This window comes from Conger conger, chromosome 10 (assembly GCF_963514075.1).
Source record: "Conger conger chromosome 10, fConCon1.1, whole genome shotgun sequence".
Classification (NCBI taxonomy): domain Eukaryota; kingdom Metazoa; phylum Chordata; class Actinopteri; order Anguilliformes; family Congridae; genus Conger; species Conger conger.
In genome coordinates, this window is record NC_083769.1 from 49,472,270 (window position 1) to 49,496,618 (window position 24,349).

General features: G+C 50.2%; 1 protein-coding gene across 2 annotated transcripts in view; it reads right to left on the reverse strand.

The window, feature by feature from the left end:
• Nucleotides 1–2,940: 2,940 nt before the first annotated feature.
• Nucleotides 2,941–24,349, reverse strand: part of LOC133138786 (segment polarity protein dishevelled homolog DVL-1-like) — a 40,386-nt gene continuing 18,977 nt past the window's right edge. Inside the window, exons 4-16 of one of the 2 annotated variants that reach the window (XM_061257821.1) lie at nucleotides 23,488–23,606; nucleotides 14,023–14,155; nucleotides 13,688–13,781; nucleotides 13,469–13,538; nucleotides 13,208–13,347; nucleotides 11,611–11,687; nucleotides 11,424–11,491; nucleotides 10,525–10,602; nucleotides 9,767–9,901; nucleotides 9,030–9,197; nucleotides 8,165–8,377; nucleotides 6,743–6,767; nucleotides 5,733–5,844 (exon numbers count right to left, since the gene is read on the reverse strand). In XM_061257821.1, the coding sequence (XP_061113805.1) occupies nucleotides 6,763–6,767; nucleotides 8,165–8,377; nucleotides 9,030–9,197; nucleotides 9,767–9,901; nucleotides 10,525–10,602; nucleotides 11,424–11,491; nucleotides 11,611–11,687; nucleotides 13,208–13,347; nucleotides 13,469–13,538; nucleotides 13,688–13,781; nucleotides 14,023–14,155; nucleotides 23,488–23,606 (1,300 nt within the window). In that variant the 3' untranslated portion in view covers nucleotides 5,733–5,844; nucleotides 6,743–6,762. Of the gene's footprint in view, nucleotides 5,845–6,742; nucleotides 6,768–8,164; nucleotides 8,378–9,029; nucleotides 9,198–9,766; nucleotides 9,902–10,524; nucleotides 10,603–11,423; nucleotides 11,492–11,610; nucleotides 11,688–13,207; nucleotides 13,348–13,468; nucleotides 13,539–13,687; nucleotides 13,782–14,022; nucleotides 14,156–23,487; nucleotides 23,607–24,349 lie in introns of both variants that reach the window. The other variant, XM_061257820.1, reaches the window with a different exon arrangement.

A 24,349-nucleotide genomic window follows, 5' to 3' on the forward strand; every position in this document is an offset into this window, starting at 1 on the left:
TAGAAGACAATGTTAGATACAAGTTAGATACAAGACAACAGCCATGGTGAATTAAATAGTAATGTATTTTGCTCAATAATCTTTTTTTACTGGGAAAACAGGAAAATACATAAGACTATAGTCTTATATCCAAAGATTGAAAATGCATTAAAATCCAAAATTACTTAGTGTTCCATTGTAGAAATGATCTTTATTCAACAGCCATGGTGAAATGAATGAATAATGTGTTTTCAAACATACGTAATCTTTTTCACTGGGAAGTCTGGATTTTTGAATTTGCAAAAAGTGTATTTAATTCCATTAATCGGCGAGTTAAAATATGGAATTAGAATTCAAGTGATCGAACTTTAGCAAGGACAGGGATCCAGCCAATATCTGTCCTCTACTTCGACCGACAAATAAAAGCAATTATTATTTTGTAATAATCACTGTTCAGTGAATTCAGAAATAACCCAAACTAACATGAGAAAAAGTGCCACACTTTGCATTTACCTGTCAGTCGAAGTTCAGGAGTAATGTCGACTGCTGTCCCGTGTCCTGATCTGATAGTAGACGTCGCCCCCTAGTGGTGAAATGTAGCATGTCGTTCCCCATGAGACCAAACGTTCCATGCGAGCCACCAGCATCCCTGACGTTAAATGTCCCATAGCACGCTCTCCACTGCTTACATTACAAGCACATGGCATTTCTCAGGGCAGTTTCCAGCATTCATGATCAATAAGTGAACTGTTACAATCAAACTCATACAAATTCCTATTGTAACAGAAGTACCAATTTGTAAACAAATACTTTAAATGGTAAATGGTTAGAATTTATATAGCGCCTTTATCCAAAGCGCTGTGCAATTGATGCTTCTCATTCACCCATTCATACACACACTCACACACCGACGGCAATTGGCTGCCATGCAAGGCACCGACCAGCTCATCAGGAGCACATATCTCTACATAAAACATCATCTACAGGAAATCCAAAGCAAGAAGAAAAAATCTCCCAGATGATTTTGCTCATTTTCTTTTTACTGCATGGTTTCTTGGCGTAGCAGTGCTTCACTTCTCTTTGCTTTGCCCGCTCGTCAGGGTCGGGATCCAGGGTAGTTTCCATGGCAGCAGGTTAGCCAATCACGGGCCGGGTTCGACACCACTTTACCATATTCCCCCCCCATTCCCGTGCGGTCTTCCCTCCAGGGTGGCGTTTCCCCACTGCATGTGACACGCCAACCACATGTGACACGCAACACGCCCAGCATGGGAGGACAGCGGAAGGACAGAACTGAACGGCCCTCATAACCTTGTTTTAATCAAAGGACTTTGTAATCTTTATTAATAGTTTATAAGGGCCACCCCATCTTATTTTTTAGGGATAATAGAAACACACCAGTCAGTCTTACAAAAACACGAGTGAGGTTTTTTTTTAAACGTCTCTCAAAAACCCCTGGAAGCAAGGGAAGGGAACGTCAGGATTTTGAATGGAACCCAGCCACGGTCCTCCAGAGCCGAGAAATGCCGGTTTTCCACCCTCCCCTTACCTGGGAGTCAGGTGTGTTCACCCTCCCTTTACCTGGGAGTCAGGTGTGTTCCACCCTCCCCTTACCTGGGAGTCAGGTGTGTTCACCCTCCCTTTACCTGGGAGTCAGGTGTGTTCACCCTCCCTTTACCTGGGAGTGAGGTGTGATCACCCTCCCTTTACCTGGGAGTCAGGTGTGAAAACAGTCTGGCCAATCAGCAGCACTAATTGCTCAGTTTATTACCTGAGAGGAAAGATAGCCAGGGCTGTATTCTTAACATGGAAACTCCACCAAAAGTGCCATCTCTCTCTTCAGGGGGGACATGACTCTCACACACACAAGATGTAATGGAGGATAAACGGCCTGATGGCTTAATTACTTCTGCACAACATCTCCAATCTCTCCCTCCATCAACTCTACCTCTTTCCCTCTCCCTCTTTCCATCTCCTCTCCCTCCATCAACTCTACCTCTTTCTCCGTCCGAGCTTTCATCCTTCTCAGAGCAGAAGTGCATTTAAGCGACACTGAAGTTAAACCAGGCAGTCGGATATTTAAGACCATACAAATGTTGTTTCCATACATCACCATTTTACACACATCTCCTGTGAAGAGTCCCTGGGACTGCCCATTCATCATGAGCCATTCATCATGCAAGTAGCTGGGACTTTCTATGTCCTCTCACTCTCTCACTCACTCACACACACACTCTCACACTCTCTCTCTCACACACACTCACTCACACTCACTCACTCACACAAACACTCTCACTCACTCACTCTCACACACTCACTCTCTCACACACACACTCACACTAACACACTCTCTCACACACACTCTCACACACACTCTCACACACACTCACTCACACTCTCTCTCTCTCACTCACACACTCTCACACTCACTCACTCACTCACACAAACACTCTCACACACACTCACTCACACTCTCTCTCTCACTCACACTCACTCACTCACACACTCTCACTCACTCACTCTCACACACTCACTCTCTCACACACACACTAACACTCTCACTCTCTCACACACACTCACACACACACTCACTCTCTCTCACACACACTCACTCTCACATACACTCTCACACTCACTCTCACACTCACTCACACACACTCACTCTCTCACACACTCTAACACTCTCACTCACACTCTCTCACACACTCTCTCACACACTCTCTCACACACTCTCTCACACACTCTCTCACACACTCTCTCACACACTCTCTCACTCTCACATTCACTGGTGCCAGCAAAGCACTGAAATACTTGAATGTTCAGTCTACTCTAAGGAAAAAGGTTGAGCATTTGAATACATAGTTAAGCATCTTTAAATACTTCTTTAGTACTTAGAAGCACATATGCTGATATTTTAGAAAAGCGTATCTCACAGCCAGATTCATAAATAAATTCTCCACACAACTTTTATTGTTCTTTTATTCTTTGAATAAAGAATAAAAACAATTGACTGCATAACAGATTTCATCAACAGAAACAAAAATATTAAAATTATTAGGGAGAAAATTATAAAAAAAAAAAAAAGAAAAATCAAATTCACCAATATCGGAACACCACTTCCATCGTATCAGTTTATACAATGTGTCGGCTTAGAAAAACTGCCAGTCCTGGTCTTTATACATATACAATTACTTTTCATATATATATAATATATATTTTTTCCTGTACAATTTGATAATCTTCAAAAAGAATGCAGAATGCAGATTGCAAACAGTGTTTAATACTAAAGGGTCAGACGAAAGACATTTAAAAAGTGCTTAAACGCGTGATTACAGGATTGCCATAATGCTTTGGGGGGGAAAAAGGACACATTTAAATGTGAAGAATGACGGGCATGTGAAGTGCTGTCGGTGGACACAGAGCCAGAGACACCCCGACCAATCTCTAGAGCAACACCAGAGCCGGAGAATCCAGCTTCAGAGAGTAAAGGTCCTCCTCAGTATTTTTGCTCGAATCACCTGGGTTTCCCCAATCAGCACGATTTTACAGCCAGGAGATGGAGTCACTTAGCGAGAGAAATCAGCTGGCTGAGTTCATGGGCGGAAGAAATGCATGGCGGGACTTTTACTTTCTGACCGTTGGACTTTTAGACCTATGGCCATCAGGGACTATTGTTGTACACCAGAGGTCACCAACCCTGGTCCTGGAGAGCTACTGAGCCTGCTGGTTTTCGCTGTTACTCTGCACTTAATTAATCAATTAGAGCAGATGATTACACAGCTAAGTCATCTCACCTGGTTACCTGGGTCTCAACAGGGTGCTGCTTTTAAGGCGAAAACAAAAACCAGCAGACCCAGTAGCTCTCCAGGACCGGGGTTGGTGTTGTGCACAGTCTCTGCTGTGTATAAAAGAGGGCGATTACAGGAACGTCTCTGAACGGTCCAGAAAGCGTTCGCTGTGCTTATCTGGGCAAGTTGCCCAGTGGTCACCCCGACGTTAAAACTCTTTTCGCAGGAGCCTTTGGTTGACACACTTCCTTGGTTTCTCTTTACATTTCACAGTCCAGACAAGCACGATGACTTGAGTCAAAAATCCCAATTTGAGTCAAAAATCACGGTCGTCGTGGATACGGGAGTCAGTTCGCCGTTAAGAGAACGCAACCGTAGATTACGGTAAAAGCAGCCATTTTGCGCAAAGGCAGAATTCCAGTTAGAACGTCAGTTTGGGGAATTAAAATGAACACTTTGTTAGTTTATAGCGGAAAGGTTTTTTTTCCCCCCCGAAGTCGGTGTTGTTGGAAGGTGCTGCTGGTTTTTTCCGGAGGTGACGTTGTGCTAGTGTCTGGCTGGCAGGTGTGGACGCGGCTTAGCTGCAACACCTGGAAATGCTGTGACTGTCTCTCTCTCCCCCTGTTTTGCACGATCACCTTACATCGTCACGTGATTGGGTACATTTTTGTTATAGTCCAGTTGTAAGAAGTTTTAATGAGGATCAGAATATTGGGGTTTTCTGCAAAAAAAAAAAACAAAAAAAAAAAACTGCCAACCAAACACACACACACACACACACACACACACACACAGTCTTATCACTAACATAAGCTAAGGGGGTGTTTCTTTTAACTTCTGACAGGTAAATGGTAATTTTGTTGTTTGTAAGGTTAGTGTGCTTGAATAGGGACTCCCCAACATCACCCAGAGACAGTTGATTTACCCTGTGATCGAGAGGAGGATTGTGGGAAATGGAGTTCACTCGTGGGTGGGGGTCCTCCTGCGTCCTGCTTCCTGGCGCTGGGAGTCTGGAGGATTGAGATCCAGACTCAGAGGGGGGGTGGGTCCAGTCCAGTGTGACACCCACAGGGAACAGAACCAGCATTCAGCTGCTCGTGGAGGTACTACAGGGGGGGACAATTCATCTTTAATCTGATTGGTTACTGCGCCATGGGGCAGCCTGTAGCCTAGCGGCTAAGGTACACGACTGGGACCTGGAAGGTTGGTGGTGATAAGATCCGCACAGCCGTCGGGCCCTTGAGCAAGGCCCTTAACCCCACACTGCTCCAGAGGGGGATTGTCCCCTGCTTAGTCTAATCAACTGTAAGTCACTTTGGATAGAAGCGTCAGCATTCCCAGTCCCTTCAGAGTGCTTCGCTGGCTTGTCTCTTGTCACCAGCTATCCCAGCATGCCTTGCAAAAAAAAAAAAAAAAAAAAAAAATCGGCTTTTGTCGAAAAAGGAACGGAGGTGATGTCATCGCCCCAGAAGGCTGGAGGAGGCGCGGCTTCGGGGCGTACGTTCACAGTACACGCCCCCAAAAAAAGCGAGCTTGCGTCACCTGACCCCTCCCCCAGCCAATCACATGATGTCCACGAAGAACTCGCAGGGGTTGCCCATGGCGTGCTGGAAGGACTGGCGGCTGCCCGTCAGCTCGGGGGGGGCGAGCCCCAGGTCCCGCGTGGGGGGGGCCCCGGGGGGGCCGCCGCCGCTGCTGCTCAGGGGCACTTTGGGGGCCAGTCGGGCCAGGCTGTAGGGGGGGGGCAGGCCTGGGGGGCCGTAGGAGGAGGCGTGGCTCCGTTCGCTGGGATCGCAGGAGAGGGGGGCGGGCGGAGAGAACTGGGCGTGGCCGTAGGGGAACGGGGCGTGGCCGTGGGCGGAGTGGGCGCGGCCGTGGCCGGAGTGGGCGCGGCCGTGGGCGGAGTGGGCGTGGCTGTGGTGGCTCAGCTGGCTGGAGGATCGTTCGGCCCGCCTCCCACCCCGCGGGGCGGGCTCCGATTCGCTGCCCCCGCTGCCAGTCGACTTGCGGTCCTTCTCCTTGGGGGAGGGGCGACGCCCTTTCACTGTGCCGGGGTTCGAACCGCTGCTTCTGGTTCCTGGGAGAGGGAGAGAGGGATTGAGAGAGAGAGAGAGCGTGACAGGGAGGGAGGGAGGGGGAGAGAAAGTGAGAGGGAGAGAAAGGGAGGGAGAGAAGAGATATAACCTGAGCACACAAGTACACACAGTATTGTGGTCTATTACCACACAAACGACAACGAGAGTGGATCACGAGTGTTCTGACACAGAGTGATCCGTGGCACGCTGATATCAGCCAAGAACAAGAGGCAGGAGGAATATTTCAATCACGAGAACGTCAGTTGATTTTGACGCTGCGACAGTCCAACAGTGGCTTGCAAAAGTGCTCAAAGCTGCTTTCACAGGACGAGAATCAGGACGAGAATCAGACGAGAATCAGACGCTGCGCTCAAGGCCACCCCACGCGAGGAAAGGTCAGCTACAAACAGGGTCAAAGGTCAGCTACAAACAGGGTCAAAGTTTAAACCATTCAACCCCGATGGCGCTCAGCTTCGCTCCGTTTTGAGCTGTGCGCTACGCCAGGCTTTACTACGCCAGGCTTAGCATTGCTGCCAAGGTGTCCCTCCGTGTGAATTTAAGGGCTTGTCGCGTATCGAGCAATTTGACGCCGTGTGCAGCGTTTCGACGCAGATCATGTGAAAGCCCTTTCAGCTGCTGTGGAAAGGCCCATGAAGAGGCCTGCGCTTCATGCCCCAAATCTGCAGACAGACAGAGGAGAGAGGACTCTGCCCGATCAGAAACACCCCCCCGATTTCTCTCCCCAAATCTCCCCAGGGCAGAACAGAACAGATAGAACGGGATACTTTTACGCCATGATCAGAGGAGGGCTGAAAGAATGGAGGGAGGGATGGGGGGAGAGAGAGAGAGAGAGAGGGGGAGAGAGGGAGGGGAAGGAGGTTGGGGGGGTGGCTGTCTTACCAGATCCTAGGTCTCCTCCATCAGTCTAGTGCAGCCCAACAAGAGCAGAGGAACAACAGTGTTACACACAGCCTGCCCTGCCCTGCCCTGCCCCCTCCCTGCCCCCAAACACCCAACCTGCCCGGCCCTGTCCTGCCCCCACCCTGTCCCAAACACCCTATCTGACCCCCGCACAACAAGAAAAAAACCCCCCCCAATAATCACAGGTCACAGGCCTGTCAATCACAACCACATTCTCACGGAAGATTGGGTACATAATATGTACCCCCCACCCCCACCCCACCCCCCCACACACATGCAGGAGAGCTGACCATCACTCTGTAGACCCCGCACACACGCAGGAGAGCTGACCATCACCCTGTAGACCCCACACACACGCAGGAGAGCTCACCATCACTCTGTAGACCCCACACACACCCAGGACAGCTCACCATCACCCTGTAGACCCCACACACGCAGGAGAGCTCACCATCACCCTGTAGACCCCACACACACGCAGGAGAGCTCACCATCACTCTGTAGACCCCACACACACGCAGGAGAGCTCACCCATCACTCTGTAGACCCCACACACACGCAGGAGAGCTCACCATCACCCTGTAGACCCCACACACGCAGGAGAGCTCACCATCACCCTGTAGACCCCACACACACAGGAGAGCTCACCATCACCCTGTAGACCCCACACACACACAGAAGAGCTCACCATCACCCTGTAGACCCCACACACACACACAGGAGAGCTCACCATCACCCTGTAGACCCCACACACACAGGAGAGCTCACCATCACCCTGTAGACCCCACACACACCCAGGAGAGCTCACCATCACCCTGTAGACCCCACACACACACAGGAGAGCTCACCATCACTCTGTAGACCCCACACACACAGGAGAGCTCACCATCACTCTGTAGACCCCACACACACGCAGGAGAGCGCACCATCACCCTGTAGACCCCACACACACGCAGGAGAGCGCACCATCACCCTGTAGACCCCACACACACAGGAGAGCTCACCATCACTCTGTAGACCCCACACACACCCAGGAGAGCTCACCATCACCCTGTAGACCCCACACACACACAGGAGAGCTCACCATTACCCTGTAGACCCCACACACACGCAGGAGAGCTCACCATCACTCTGTAGACCCCACACACACCCAGGACACCTCACCATCACCCTGTAGACCCCACACACACGCAGGACAGCTCACCATCACTCTGTAGACCCCACACACACGCAGGACACCTCACCATCACTCTGTAGACCCCACACACACGCAGGAGAGCTCACCATCACTGTGCAGACCCCACACACACGCAGGAGAGCTCACCATCACCCTGTAGACCCCACACACACGCAGGAGAGCGCACCATCACCCTGTAGACCCCACACACACACAGGAGAGCTCACCATCACTGTGGGGACTGCCGGCACTGCCGCTGTGGAAGCTGTGACAGGGGTCGGAGTACCCGGGCGGGAATCCGGAGGGCAGGTAGGGGGGGTAGGGGAAAGGCTGGCCCCCCATTGGCCAGGGGTTGGTGGGGGGAGGGGGGAGGGGTGCCAGGGCGTCCAGCTCGGAGCCGCCCACGCTGGAGCTCTCGTTCAGGTTCAGAGACGCCATGTCTAAACAAACGACACAAACAGCAGCAGCACCGTGAGGAGGAGCGAGTCACAGAGAGACCCAGAGAGAGCGAGAGACGCTGGAGGGCTGGGCGAGAATTAGACTGCAATACCGCACTTCGCCACTGTGCGGTGCTATGCCTGTCATTACATTACAGTTATGTAGCTGACGCTTTCATCCAAAGGGACTTACAGACGATAAGAAGCAGGGAGACAGTCCCCCCCCCCTGGAGCAGTGTGGGGTTAAGAGCCCGAACAGCTGCGCTGATCTTACTGTGGGGTTTGAACCACCGCCCTTCCAGGTCCCAGTCCAGAACTGATAACTGATAACCTGTCAAATAACAGTAATGTAATAGGGCAGCCTGTAGCGGTACATGACTGGGACCAGCAAGGTCGGTGGTTCAAATCCCGGTGTAGCCACAATAAGATCCGCACAGCCGTTGGGCCCTTGGGCAAGGCCCTTAACCCTGCATTGCTCCAGGGGAGGATTGTCAACTGTATGTATATGTCAACTGTATGTCGCTCTGGATAAGAGCGTCTGCCAAATGCCATTAATTTAATGTAATGTAATGTAATGTAAATGTAATGTGAAGGAGAAGGGCACTGCGCCCCCTGGTGGCGATGTGTGGGAGTGGTGAGTTCGGTGGGGGTGTACTTTGGCACAGGTCTCCGAAGGTGTAGTAGCACTGCTCGGAGAAGGTGATCTTGTTGACGGTGTGTCTCAGGTAGCCGTGCTTCAGCAGGCTGCTGGAGTACTTCCGTGCGTCTCTCCGGTCCTTAAAGCCCTCCACCCGCGCGTACAGCCAGTCCACCACGTCCGCACCTGCCACAGGTAAACCAGGTATTACACCACCCCCTTTACCCCTCTCCACCCGCGCGTACAGCCAGTCCACCACGTCTGCACCTGCCACAGGTAAACCAGGTAAAAACGACATTACAGGGCATTTAGCAGCTACTAAACCAGGTATAACACCTCCCACTCCCCTCTCCACCACGTCTGTACCTGGGACAGGTAAAAGCAGGTATTACACCCCTCATTCCCTCTCCACCATGCCCACACCTGGGACAGGTAAACCTAGTAAACCTGGTATTGCACCATGAGGGGTGACATTATCTCAGGCGGTAAGAGTAGTCGTCTGGCAGTCGGAGGGTTGCCGGTTCGATCCCCCGCCCAGGCTGTGTCGAAGTGTCCCTGAGCAAGACACCTAACCCCCAAATGCTCCTGACGAGCTGGTCGGCGCCTTGCATGGCAGCCAATCGCCGTCGGTGTGTGAGTGTGTGTATGAATGGGTGAATGGGAAGCATCAATTGTACAGCGCTTTGGATAAAGGCCATTTACCATGCACCATGTGCACAGGTAAAGCAGGTAGGCGGGATAAGCAGGTAACGCACCGATGACGGCGTTGGCGATGGTGATCTTCAGCCACATGCGGTCCCGGATCTCCAGGCCCGAGTCGGCCAGCTGCATCACCTTGACGATGGTCGCCATGTCCGTCTTACTCACCGACAGCGGCAGGTCGTCAAACTCTGAGACAGAGAGCGCCTGTTACACCACCGCGCCCTTCTGGCAGGAAAACACACTGCAGGCTGCAACAGTGTCCCACTACTGCAGGGATCAGTAACCCATGGTCCTCCAGGGCCGAAAACTACCGTTTTCCACCCTCCCTTTACCTGGGAGTCAGGTGTGAAGACAGGCTGGCTAATCAGTAGCACTAATTACCCGGGAGAAAAGAAAACCAGGGCTGGATTTGGATTTGAGGGTCGGAGTTGATGATCCCCTCTCTACATAGTGAAGCTTTGTATTTTTGTCTTTTGTCTAGCGTGCGTATCACCAAGTAAAGGTATGCTGGAGGCCAAAAGTGTGCCGGCTTTCTTTTGATTATCATTTCCGAATGATCCCAGCCCAGCACCTTATCTTGGGATGTGTGTACGTTTATTTATATACTTCACTTCTCACTGCTGCCATTTTTAGACACAATTCATCACATCATTATCACATCACATCTCGGAGAAAACCTGTTTTTCTGAGCAGAGGAAGTGGCAGCTCTCTCAGCTCAACACGCAGAGCGGAGTGTGAATCTGTGAGCACACAGCGGAGAGGCGGAGCTCCCGTCAGGGGTCAGGGGTCGGGGGTCGGGGGTCAGGCTTACCGTAGTGAGGGTAGGAGGCGGTCAGCGCGGAGGTGTGGGAGATCCAGGCTGCGGGGTCGATCGGTCGCACGGGTTCGGCTGGGGAGACAGACACACAGAGGGGTCGGGTGTTAGTGCTGTACGCATGTGTTTATGTGCACGGGTTGGTGTGTGGCAATGTGTGCCTGTGTGTTAGTGAATGTGCATTAGTGCATGTGTGTGTATGCACGTGTGTTAGTGAATGTGCGTTAGTGCATGTGTGTGTATGCACGTGTGTTAGTGAATGTGCATTAGTGCATGTGTGTGTATGCACGTGTGTTAGTGAATGTGCGTTAGTGCATGTGTGTGTACGCACGTGTGTTAGTGAATGTGCGTTAGTGCATGTGTGTGTACGCACGTGTGTTAGTGAATGTGCGTTAGTGCATGTGTGTGTACGCACGTGTGTTAGTGAATGTGCGTTAGTGCATGTGTGTGTATGCACGTGTGTTAGTGAATGTGCGTTAGTGCATGTGTGTGTATGCACGTGTGTTAGTGAATGTGTATATGCATGCGTGTTAGAGTTAAGTGTGTGTACATGTGTATTGGTGCATGTGTGCGTGTTAGCGAGTGTGTGTATGTATATTCGTGTGTAGTGATTTAGTATGTGTGCGTGCGCGTGTTTCTTGGGTGTGTGTACATGAACATGCGTGTTGGGTGTGTGTCGGGTGCGCGTGTCGGGTGCGTGTCGGGTGCGTGTCGGGCGCGTGTTGGGCGCGTGTTGGGTGCGTGTTGGGTGTGTGTGTTGGGTGTGTGTTGGGTGCGTGTCGGGTGCGTGTCGGGCGCGTGTTGGGCGCGTGTTGGGTGCGTGTTGGGTGTGTGTGTTGGGTGTGTGTTGGGTGCGTGTTGGGTGCGTGTGTTGGGTGTGTTTTTTAGTTCCTCACCCCGGGGGATGGTGAAGTAGCTACGGGGGGAGGGGTCCCAGCACTTGGCCACGGTCAGACTGATGGGGCTGCGAGAGAAACACACAGATTCTCATTTTCACTGGCTATCAGGGTAGTCAATCATCCTCTGAGCCAATGAGAAGGCACGTTCGGTCTCAGACCAGCCTATCAGCATCTCTCTGCTCACCCAGTTTTAGAGACGATCTCCCTGAGGATCCTCACTGCATCATCGTTGCTCATGTTCTCGAAGTTCACGTCGTTCACCTGAGAGACATAAACACGTGTTACTCAGGGTTCACCTGAGAGACATAAACACACGTGTTACTCAGGGTTCACCTGAGAGACATAAACACGTGTTTTACTCCAGGTGAGAACGCTCGCCACATCGATCAACATCAGAGAACAGGTCGGCTCTGTGGCCAAAAGTCAGCCTCGAAAGTGTAAAGCACAAACACCTTATACACCATTTTATATGTATCGCACGGAAGACTGATTAATACCAGTAACATAAGGACAAAATAGCAAGTGTGCGAGACAAACTCAGAAACCCTGAAGCAGTGGAGAGAAAAAAAAAAAAACTTGAAATCTCGGGAGGAACCCGGCTATAGAGAGGGTGCCCATGCTCAGCTGGCTGGCCAGGGGTAGAGGCAGGATGGCTATAACAGAATAATGTGTTAAGAAATGCTTATCCATGATGCCCTGGAAACACCCAACCTCAGCGGTCTGTGGGATCGAGTTCTGTGCAAGAATATTCCCCTTCTTAGAGCTCTTAAGGAGAAAACATGATATTTTAATAATCCCCATTAATAACACATATTAAGCTGTAGTATTTAATATCCCTGGGGGGTTTCATTCATTTGTGATGTTTATATGGGCACTATGAGGATTCACTTCTGCAGAATTATCTGATCGCAGTCATGTGATCTCCAACACCGTCCAGCTTATCTGTGATGTCACAGATGAGCAGCATTAGCACCCCGCCACACTGCGGGAACCAGCAAATCCCCTCCATTCACAACAATAATCATCATCATCATCATCATAATAATAACAACAATCTTTTATTATTTAACCGACGCTTTATCCAAAGCGACACTTGATTAGACTAAGCAGGGGCCAATCCCCCCTGGAGCAATGTGGGATTAGGGGCCTTGCTCAAGGGCCCAACAGCCACACTGATCTTATCATCTTATCATGGCTACACTGGGGCGTGAACCCTCCAGGGCCCAGTCACGTACCTTAGCCGCGAGGCTACAGGCCGCTGAATATTACTGCATTACTGCACACTTATACATATCATTTACCTGATATGTATAAGTACATCATTTCAGGGTGAAAATAATATTCATATCAGACCCACACTTTACAGTGTAGATACAGTCAGATGAGAAGCTGTTTTCTCACCTGTAACAGCCGGTCTCACCTGTAACAGCCGGTCTCACCTGTAACAGCCGGTCTCACCTGTAGCAGCAGGTCTCACCTGTAGCAGCAGGTCTCACCTGTAGCAGCAGGTCTCACCTGTAGCAGCATGTCTCACCTGTAGCAGCATGTCTCACCTGTAGCAGCATGTCTCACCTGTAGCAGCATGTCTCACCTGTAGCAGCAGGTCTCACCTGTAGCAGCATGTCTCACCTGTAGCAGCATGTCTCACCTGTAGCAGCATGTCTCACCTGTAGCAGCAGGTCTCACCTGTAGCAGCAGGTCTCACCTGTAGCAGCAGGTCTCACCTGTAGCAGCAGGTCTCACCTGTAGCAGCAGGTCTCACCTGTAGCAGCATGTCTCACCTGTAGCAGCATGTCTCCCGGTTCGATGCGGGCGTCGGCTGCCACGGCCCCTCCCTTCATGATGGACCCGATGTAGATGCCACCGTCGCCCCGGTCGTTGCTCTGGCCCACGATGCTGATGCCCAGGAAGTTGTACTTCTCTGAAACGAGGGTCAAAGGTCATCTGCCACATCCCCCCGCCAGTCATGGGCTGGACTTGGTCAGACTGGTGCACCAGACCAAGCCAACGGCAGCAACAGAGAGAGAGAGGGGGGGCCTTACCCATGTTCAGAGTGACAGTAATGATGTTCAGGCTCATGGTGGAGTCAGTGATGCTGCTGAAGGAAGATGACTGTTGGGTAAAAAAAATAAAAAATAAAAAAATTAAAAAAAATACAAAAAGGTAAATTGGCCTAAAACTCACACATATGCATGAATACTGATTGAAATACAGTGCGGATTCTGCTCAGCAGCAGGGTAACACACAGCTGAGGGTCTCACCCGCTCGATTTTGGGCACTTTGTGTCTCCGCCTACGGCGTTTGTGCCGTCGCATCAGCTGGGAGGAGGAGCTCTGATCAGTGGAGCTGCTGAGCCTGGGGGGGGGGGGGGGGGGGGGGGAATTCAGCTTCAGTCTGAATCAGGTGTGAACACACTAATCCGGATTAGATCCAGACTCTAAATCAAGCAAGGCTGCAAACTGCATCCTCCGGAATCCCAGGATGGGTCAAATACAGAGGACACATTTCTACATTTCTTTGCCTTGGAAGGCCACAGAATGAATGTAAACGCGGTTGTGACCGCAGCAGGGAGGATTGGGACGGAAGGCGCAGTGACCTGCTGGTGTCCTCGTCCTCCTCGCTGTCGATGAAGGAGCTGGAGTCCAGCTCGCTGCTCATCAGGGAGGCGCTGTCGTAGCCCATGGCCCGCGTCACACGCTCCGCTTTGGAGTGTCCGTTAACCCGCGGGACTGCAGGCACACACACCACAGAGCAAGAGCCGAGTCAGTCCTCCAGGAGCCGTGACACACACACACACACACACACACACACACACACACACACACACACACACACACACCACAGAGCAAGAGCAGAGTCAGTCTTCCAGGAGCCGTGACACACACACACACACACACACACAAACACAAATACACAAACACACACACCACAGAGCAAGAGCAGAGTCAGTCCTCCAGGAGCCGTGACACACATACACACACACACCACAGAGCAAGAGCAGAGTCAGTCCTCCAGGAGCCGTGACACACACACACACACACACACACACACACACACAGAGAGCAAGAGCGGAGTCAGTCCTCCAGGAGCCGTGACATACACACACACACACACACACCACAGAGCAAGAGCGGAGTCAGTCCTCCAGGAGCCATGACACACACACTCACATACCACAGAGCAAGAGTGGAGTCAGTCCTCCAGGACGCTAGACACACACCACAGAGCAAGAGTGGAGTCAGTCCTCCAGAGTGGTGCAATCTCTCTCTTGACCATTAGAAGTCCGAAATTACCTATTGCACCTTTAACACCATCCTCTCCTGAAAGAGTGGGGGGTGTAATGTCACAGAGAAATCCCTCCGTGCGCTGGCCGCTCGTTAATCACGCTCAGGGCGTTAATACTCTCCTCAGCCCACGCTGACACGACGGCGTGATTACCGAGCCGCCGAGTTCAGAGCCGCGACTCGACCCCCAGCAGCCCGCCGAACATTATGAGAAAGGGGGGTCAAAAGTGTACAGAGAGAAAGAGAGAGAGCGTGTGTGTGTGTGTGAGAGAGAAAGAGAGAGACCACATATAATCTTTATGTTTTTCGAACTTTATAATAAATATATATAAACATACATAACAGATTTTTATTTTGTGTTTGTTTGAATACGTTTGGTGTGAGTGTCAATACTGGCTGCATGTTGTATACGCATCTTCCATGTTTCTGCGTGTTTCAACACGTAATATATCATATTATGTGTGTTGCTTTGGCAACATGACTGTAGTTGTCCTGCTAATAAAGCACACTGGAATTGAAACTGGAAAAAAATAAACCTCAAAAAAATATTGCATTGTAGCTCACCGTGCGCACATTGCAACGTGTTTCGTAAAACTTTGGCAGCACACATTAAAATACGTTTCACTGATAAAGCATTCTGAACTGAACTGAATGGAGACAGAGAGAGTGTAAGAGAGAGAGAGAGAGAGAGAGAGTGAGTGAAAGAGACAGAGAGCGTAAGAGAGGGAGAGAGAGAGGGGGTGGGTCGGTAGACAAAGAGACCGATCTCCGTGGAGACAGCCCATCATAACTCCCCTACTTTCTGCTCATGAGGAAACGTGAATGCCAGACAGGGCAGGAAATGGCTTTCAGGCTGAAACGAGGAGCACTTATGAGGAGCACAAGACGGCCAAGCGTGTCCTCGGAGGTTAAGAGCGCTCCCTCTCCCTGTGACATCCACACGCACTGACAGAGCACACATCTAATTGGCCATTAAGAGAAGTCTGCCAAGGTCAGAGAAACTTCCAGAAGCTCAGTATTTAATAACTTAGACCTGAACCCTAGATACCCCCCCCACCCCCCCTTCCATACGTACAGGGACGTGGGTGTGGCTGTGTCTCAGGGTGGCACCGGATTGGCTGGAAGAGTCTGGAGTGGCAGGGGGGTCTCTGTGCGCCTGGCTGAGTTTGGGGTCTCCGAGGACGACCGAAGCACTCCAGGAGTTTTGGGGTCCCCATCGCTTCCAATCCCCCCCCCCCCCCCCCCCAAATGCCCTACAGGTCACTACGCAAGCATGCAAACACACTCTTCAACACACACACGCACGCACTGCTGTCTGAAACACAGTATCGAGGTGAATGGCTGATAAGTGGGGACACAAAACACACACACGCACACGCACACACGCGCGCGCGCGCACACACACACACACACTTCCAAACACTCTAAAGCAGTGGCTCAGCACAGTTTCTGCTCCCCACGTGTTTACAGGCACACAAATCTCGAACAAACGGCCCTTTTTATTAGGACCGTGCAGAGAACAAGGCCCCCGGTTTACTGGCAGACAGCAGACTCCAGCTCTGATCTACAATGGAGAAAGAGAGGGAGCAGAGATGAGAGGAGAGAGAGAGAGAGAAAACTTGCTTTGACTGGCCACGGTAGATTTTGGGGGCTCATGGCTGGGAAATGATCCATAAAACAGATGAGCTCGCTAACGGCTCTCTCCAAACACCTGGACTCTCCAAACAGCTTGACATTTCTCCCGCAACGCTACTCAGGACCGGTCGGTGCGGACCGACGGCAGGGAATGAACGCGATCCACTAGCATCACAAGAGCAGCGGGGGGAACCGCAAACGGAAGCACTTCATAAATCACAAACATATTTCTGGCTTAGCCATCAGCATAAAACCGTCAACTTAATAGCCTCCATGAGTCCAAAGCCTTACACTGCCCATTACTGAAATTAAATTCTGGCAAAAAGTTTCTATTTCGCGTGTTATCAACAGAAAATAATTATTTAGGAGGCTAAAACGCACGCCATATGTTGCGGATTCACGTGACGGAAGCTTTTGTGGGGGTGGAGATTGATTTATTCTAAGTGATAATAAGCACACCCACTGTGATTTCAGTCATTTATTTTTTCCATGCAATGGCATACAAATTAAGCCATAGATAATAACGAATACTAAGCTTTTTATCTTGCCACGAAGGCCTACAGTCAACTTGATTTTAAAATCAACCATTCATGAAAGCAAAATCGGTTGTAAAAAATTTACAAGACATTAAATTAGCCATATTTTTGGGTTCAAACATATGGGAGAGCCGTATACTTTTATGTAAACAATATTTTTTCATGCAAACAACTTATTAGCATACAGCTTCCAGACTACGACTGTCCACGTGAAAGTTCTGCTGTCAATATTCAGTAGCCGAACTACCGCCATAAGCATCCGTTTCAAAACCACTTATTTAGTTATTTATACATTTATTGATTCATCCATAAATTGTGTATTAACCGTATTAAGTGCGCCTGCGACGACAGATGCAATAGGTGGCCTATTGTTTTGATACACTGTCAAAATACCTGAGTGCACTACGCCACGGGGAGTCTGAACATGATAATTGGATACCGGGGAATGTCTGTTTGCCCCACGGTCAATGAACTCTTCCGTTCCGCCGTGACACTTCGATTAGGATCATATTTCTTACAGGTGCCCAGCGCGTCTGAGAGAATTTCGCTTTTCAAGGGGCGTTCTCGGCCGGAAGAAAGAGCGTGGAGAGGTGTCACAGAGGCACCACACTAAACAGCCTACATTTCGACATGAAACCTCGTATTTCTAGATTTCAAAAGCACGCTTATGGTGTTCTGACAAAGCAAGAGCAGTAATGCCATGCTGTTTAACATTTTGCGGGAACTAAATGGTTGATATGTGAAATAAACCCGGTTCTGCGACAAATTTTACACTTGTTTAGCAGAAGTCAGCCAGTCGGCTAATTTATACCATGAACTTTAGGCTAAATCACCCATGACTGTGCGCGTTAAATGAAAACGACAATTTATACTTGAACTGACAGTTAGCCCACAGCTTACAACCACCGAACTTGATGCTGTCGAGCCGCGAAGTCGAGTTCGACTGTAAATACAAAACACCGTCAGCGCGCGGCATCCCGTCCGCGCGGCTTTCATCTGTCCCGAGAGGGCCGTTGAGAATAATGCTGCGCTCGCGTCTCTTTCATTTCCGCGCAAAAAACCTCCTTATCAGCAACAGCAAATGGCAAGTCTTTTTATACACTGCGTAAAAACAATGTTTGAGACACCGTAAAGCACGACATACAACCGTATAAACCTGCAGTGAATTACAGGACGAAAATCCGAACCGTTTACAAAATAGGCTAAAACTAAAAATTATAGATTAATAGCTATCCCTTTATCCATATAATAATCAATCTATCTATCTATCTATCTATCTATCTATATGAATCATGCATAATTTATACATCTACCTCAAAAGGCACGGTGCCAAACAAATCTTAATTCTACAGCCACACATGTAAAACTATGTTGGCATCGTTAATATCATCCCGAGGTCCGTGCGTCTAAACTTGCCCTGCACTTTTAAATGTGTTCTTCTGCACACAGCTAGTGGAAACAAACGCAGTCTTACCTCGCTAGTCGCTAGCCCAGCTTACAACTACAACCACAGCGCGCAGACACACGGGCAGCTCCCTCTTATCAGATCGGGAGCGCGCATGCATGCATGCTCGCCCAGACCGGGCGCACAGGCGCAGCCCCGCCATCCCATCGGCTTTGCTTCCATTCCCCACCGAGAACGCGCTTCTTCCGCGCAATATATTTAAAAAAAAACCCAGTCTGACTCTGCAGGTGCGTGCGTGAGCCAACAGGTGATTTAGAGAGATTCTCGCGTGCACACACGTCTGTCACAAAACAAATAAAGACTATTACTTCCCTTTATATTAATAAATCACAGACAATGACTCACAGATTCAAACAACGATTATAGATTCAAGATACTAGCGAGTAAAAACGAAATCCTATATCTTGTAATCACTTAGCAACAATTTATTTAACAATTTATCAGTACTGCACAACACACACACACACACACACACACACACACACACACACAAACGCACACACACGAAGGCTCGTTAAACAGATTAATACTGTGCATGTTCCGTTAGGCTATAGTACACCAAAAGATGAACACCCATCCTAGTTTCAGGAATTTCATATCATATTTCCTATTTTAACGCTTACACGGCCAAAGTACGTAAATCCCAAACTGACTGGCTTCAAGAAACTAGCAGCTAATGAATCATAAATATAAGCAGGTCTATTTTGGCTCACGGCCATCTTTGTAAAAGACTTGATTGTAATTCCTGCTGGTGTGACTCAGCCGGCGCTCTGAGGACGGACCTTTTCACACGGAGAGCAGTCTGTGACAGAGCGCAGACCTCCCGCAGGGAGCAGGTAATTACAGGAGGCTAGCTCTCGCTAGCGGCGAAGAAACGGATCCTCTCACATAATCCGCACGTTCGCCCCTGGGCCACGACACCTAGCCTCACCTCGCAAAACAGCTCAAATCCAGCATTATTCATCCCTTTCTCTCTCTTTTTCAACCCTTTCTCTCCTCTAAAAGCGCACGAGAGGGATAGATTTCCCGCCCTTTGCGCTGTCACTCACGCCGTTTTGTTCGCAGAACTGCGTGTTATCGAAGACTCAAACGCCAGACGTAACGCACCTCACCCAACAGAGCGATTAATCAATTTGTCAAGCGTGTCTGCACTAGTGCAGAGAGAAATTGTCAGAAAAGACAATCATACAGTCACTAATTGCTGAAATTGACCATGTTTGCTCGTTTGTATGCGAGAAGGGTGTTGGGAATCCTGGTCTTAACCCGTTTCCTGACCATCCAAAACCCTAAATTATGCAACTGGATCAAATTTCCTGAGGTGTCAAAAACCATTTCATGGGCCCTCTTGAGATAACCTTTCCATATGTTTTAATAGTCTTATTTTTGACTTGCCAGGGTTGTTCATTACATTACATTATTGGCATTTGGCAGACGCTCTTATCCAGAGTGACATACAGTTGATTAGACTAAGCAGGAGACAATCCTCCCCTGGAGCAATGCAGGGTTAAGGGCCTTGCTCAAGGGCCCAATGGGACAGCCCCCCCTGATTAATCATTATTCCCAAATCATTCCGTCACAACACAGCACAACACAGTCCGTCATCCATTATAAGAAAAGATGGTATTAATCTCTGAATCTATAAAGACGCTCCACTGTGAGAGGCAGGCCCAGGGACTGGGAATCTGGGACGGGGAATCACAAGGTGCTTTTCACACGCTCCCTCCAAGGGTTCAGGTGCAGGTGTCAGGAGAAGTTTCACAGCCTTGCAGGAAGAACTACAGCCTGCAAACGCCTGACAGCGGAATCTGGAGGTGTGAGCGCGTGTGTGTGTGATCATGAGTATGAGTGTGTGTGTGTGTGTGTGTGTGTGTGTGTGCGTGCGTGCACATTGGGGGTCCAGTACCAAACAGGCACACAATTTTCTCAGCCACGATCCAGGTCTGCTGCAGACATAACCAATGAAAGTCCTGTCTCCGTTGTCTCTGTCAAAATTTGTCAAACGTTACCGACGTGATGTCGGCGAACACCTGATTTCTGGACGGGGAACCGGACACCCACCGTGCGCCGGGCAACAGGGTGTTTAACGGAATCAGCGGGGCTGTGCGGTGCGCCTGGAGGAGTGGGAGGGTGAGCGCGTTTCAGACGGCTGCCGGGCCCTGGAGCTGGTGTTTAATTAGCACGCCGGAGCGCCGGTCCTGAGAGGGTGATAATCACTCCCGTAGCTTCATCCAGGTGGGACACGACCTGACACACATCGCAGCTCCCATCCCAGAATATCCCAGAATACCCCCCCCCCCCCCACACACACACCCACACCGACACAGTTACAGCTAGCACACGCGGTACAGAAAACATGCCACACTGACGCATGCTGGGATGAACATGCTCTCTCCCCCGCTCTCTACTCTCTCTCTTTCTGCTCTTCCCCCCTCTCTCTGCTCTCTCTCCATTCTCTTCCCCTCTCCCTCTCTCCTCCTCACATAAACTCTCTCTCCGCTCTCCCCCTCTCCACTCTCTCTCTCTCTGTCGGCTATTTCCCCCTCTCTCTGCTCTCTCTCCGCTCTCTCTCCCTCTCTCCTCCTCACATAAACTCTCTCTCCGCTCTCCCCCTCTCCACTCTCTCTCTCTCGGCTATTTCCCCCTCTCTCTGCTCTCTCTCCCTCCCTCTCTCTCTCTCTCTCTCTCTCCGCTCTCCCTGTATTGTAAACAGTGGTGTAAATTGGCCCTTAATTGGATGGCAGATGACAGCGGTCAGGTTTGCAGTGGGACTGAGCAGGTACGTGCCTTCTGCAGGTGATCGCAGAGCCCAAACCCCCAGGTGACCCTGCCTGTCCTGGGGAGAGCAGGGCAGGCACGTATCGGGGAGATTGTGACAGACAGCTGCTTCTTCTTCAGGGCAGGTAACACAGCTCACACCTGAGCTGATCAGTCACGTGTGACAGAAAGGTATTTCCTGGGACGGGTTGGCCCCAGGACCCTGATGGAGAGGGTGATAACCCCCCCCCCCCCTTGCCTCCAAACACACACACACACACACACACAAGGATGCACACACTAACACACACACACACACACACACACACATACCTACACTCTCATACTCACTCGCTCTCACACTCAATCGCACACTCACTGTGTTCTGCTCCTCCAATAACCCCCCACCCCCACCCCCCCCACACAAAGCTTTTTATCTGGTGCTCTAATTAAGCTGCGTTAATTAATGCGTCTCTCACTAATGAGCCCAGATAGGAGGACAGATGGAGCCGGGCGGGGCGGGGGGGGCATGGGGGGGGTGGGGCGGGGCGGGGGGGTATGCAGCATGAGGCAGCATGGGGGGGTAATTTGAGTGTAATTGTAGACCAGTCGAACAGTATGTCAATCAGTCTCATTCCCTAAATATCGTGGTGCCACAGCAGTTTGGTGGGTAAAGGGGGGGGTCCACACAAAGGAAGGGTTTCCACTCTTTAAAACCACAGCACAAAGCAAGAAAATGCAGCAACAAAACGCAACATGAAGCAACAAAACGCAGCACAAAGCAACAAACCGCAGCACATAGCAACAAAATGCAACACGAAGCAACAAAACACAGCACAAAACAACAAAACACAGCACAAAGCAACAAAACGCAGCACAAAGCTACAAAACTGCAGCACAAAGTTACAAAGCTCAGCACAAAGCTACAAAACGCGGCAACAAAACAGAGCACAAAGCAACAAAATGCAGCAACAAAACGCAGCACAAAGCAACAAAAGGCAGCCACAAAGCGCTACACGAAGCAACAAAACGCGGCAGAAAGCAACAAAGCGCAGCAGAAGGAAACGCAGCGGGGCTTTGTGGTCTGTATGCGGCGTAAAGGATGAGCCGAACAGGAGGTCAGCATTAATCACATCTGCACATCTGCACATCTGCCCAGGGTTACATAACCTGCACTGTTTACATCACAATGTGCACTACACACAGCCTATATGCCTACTGTGGGGATACGCTCCACACACACACACTCTCTCTCTCTGCCGACTATATATACACGCACACACACGCTCACGCACACACACACACACACACACACACACACACACACACACACACACACACTCACGCACACACTCACGCACACACTCACGCACACACTCACGCACACACTCACGCACACACTCACGCACACACTCACGCACACACACACAGAGTCTATATGTCTACTGTGAGGATACACTCTACACACACACACACTCTCTCTCTCAACCCACTATAAACACACACACACACACTCGGTCTCTCTCAACCCACTATAAACACACACACACACACACACAATCAACCCACTGCACAGACATACACATTTTTTATTTTAAAAACAAACTAAATATTACAAAACAAAATATTAAATTCCAGAGAGAGTCGTTTTTACAGGAAATGTCACACAATGAAGACAAACCCTCTCGCGACAAAAAGCCAAAAACATACTTCCTAAACTTCCTAAAGCTGAAAATATGTTTGGAATGAGCATCATCATGAAAAACGGCAAAAATCAACTTCCTGCTGAATTCATGTTCCCTTTAAGCAGAAGCTACCAGATAAATAAGACCAAGTTCAACAGGCCCGTCCTTTTAACATGGGCACAAACAGAGCTTTTCATCTTAGTCATACTCTTTAAGGCAAATCTTAAAAGAGTAAATGGGTAAACTCTGGCATTAGATCATCACCATTTACAACCAATGAAGCTCAAGTACAGTATTAGCAACACACACATTCACACATTGCAGTTGTACAGCCCTCTCACTGATCTGAAAGTGTTGTGCATTTTTGGGGGATTGGAGCGGTGTTGGGGGTTCACTCACTCACACGCCAATATGCGGTGCACGGCAGCCATTTTGTGCCAGAATGTTTGCCAAACTCAGCTCAGGTGAGGAGCCAAGCCATTAGGGTTGCCAGACTGAGACACAGCCAGAGAGGGAACGCTCCCTCATGCACTCTCAGTGTTACTCACCTTCAGTCAGTGCGACTCTCGGTCAGTCAGTGCGACTCTCGGTCAGTCAGTGCGACTCTCGGTCAGTCAGTGCTACTCTCTGTCAGTCAGCATTACACTCTCGGTGTCACTCTCTCGGTGTTACTCTCGGTGTCACTCTCTCGGTGTTACTCACACTCTGTCTCCCGCCCCCTCCTCCTCGCTCGCTCTCGTTCCCTCTCTCTCCGGTGGCTGAGCAGAGACTCGGTGCCCGTCTCTGTGTCCAGACCATCCCGGCTGCTCAGGGCGTTGGCACTGAAACACACACACACACACACACACACACACACACACACACAAGGGCGCGCGCACACACACACACACACACACAGACAGACACACACACACACACACGGGCGCGCACACACACACACACACACACACACACACGGGCACGCACACACACACACACACACACACGGGCACGCACACACACACACACACACGGGCACGCACACACACACACACACACACACACACACACGGGCACGCACACACACACACACACACACACGGGCACGCACACACACACACACACACACACGGGTGCGCACACACACACACACACACACACAAACACAAACACACACGGGCGCGCACACACAGATACACACACACACACACACACACACACCTTTAGTGATACTGTCACAATCCAACAAACTTATCTCACATGACAATGCTGTGGAGAAAGAAGCTAAAAGTAAAATGTGTGAAATCAGAGTGCCATTCCCCCCCCCCCCCCCCGCTGTGTGAGCTCCGACAGGCCCGTTATCCCCCCCCACAGCTGCCCCTTAATGCCCCGTCACCCCTGGGCACCAGCCACGGGCCCAGACTGGGATGGGGTCTGGCAGCGAGGCAGCCATCTTTAGAATCCAGACACTAATAAACGGTTTTATTTCTACCATGACGTGCAAGGACAACACCTGCCACACAGACAATAGGAAAGTACAGTGTGGCTGTGTGTGTGTGTGTGTGTGTGTGTGTGTGTGTGTGTA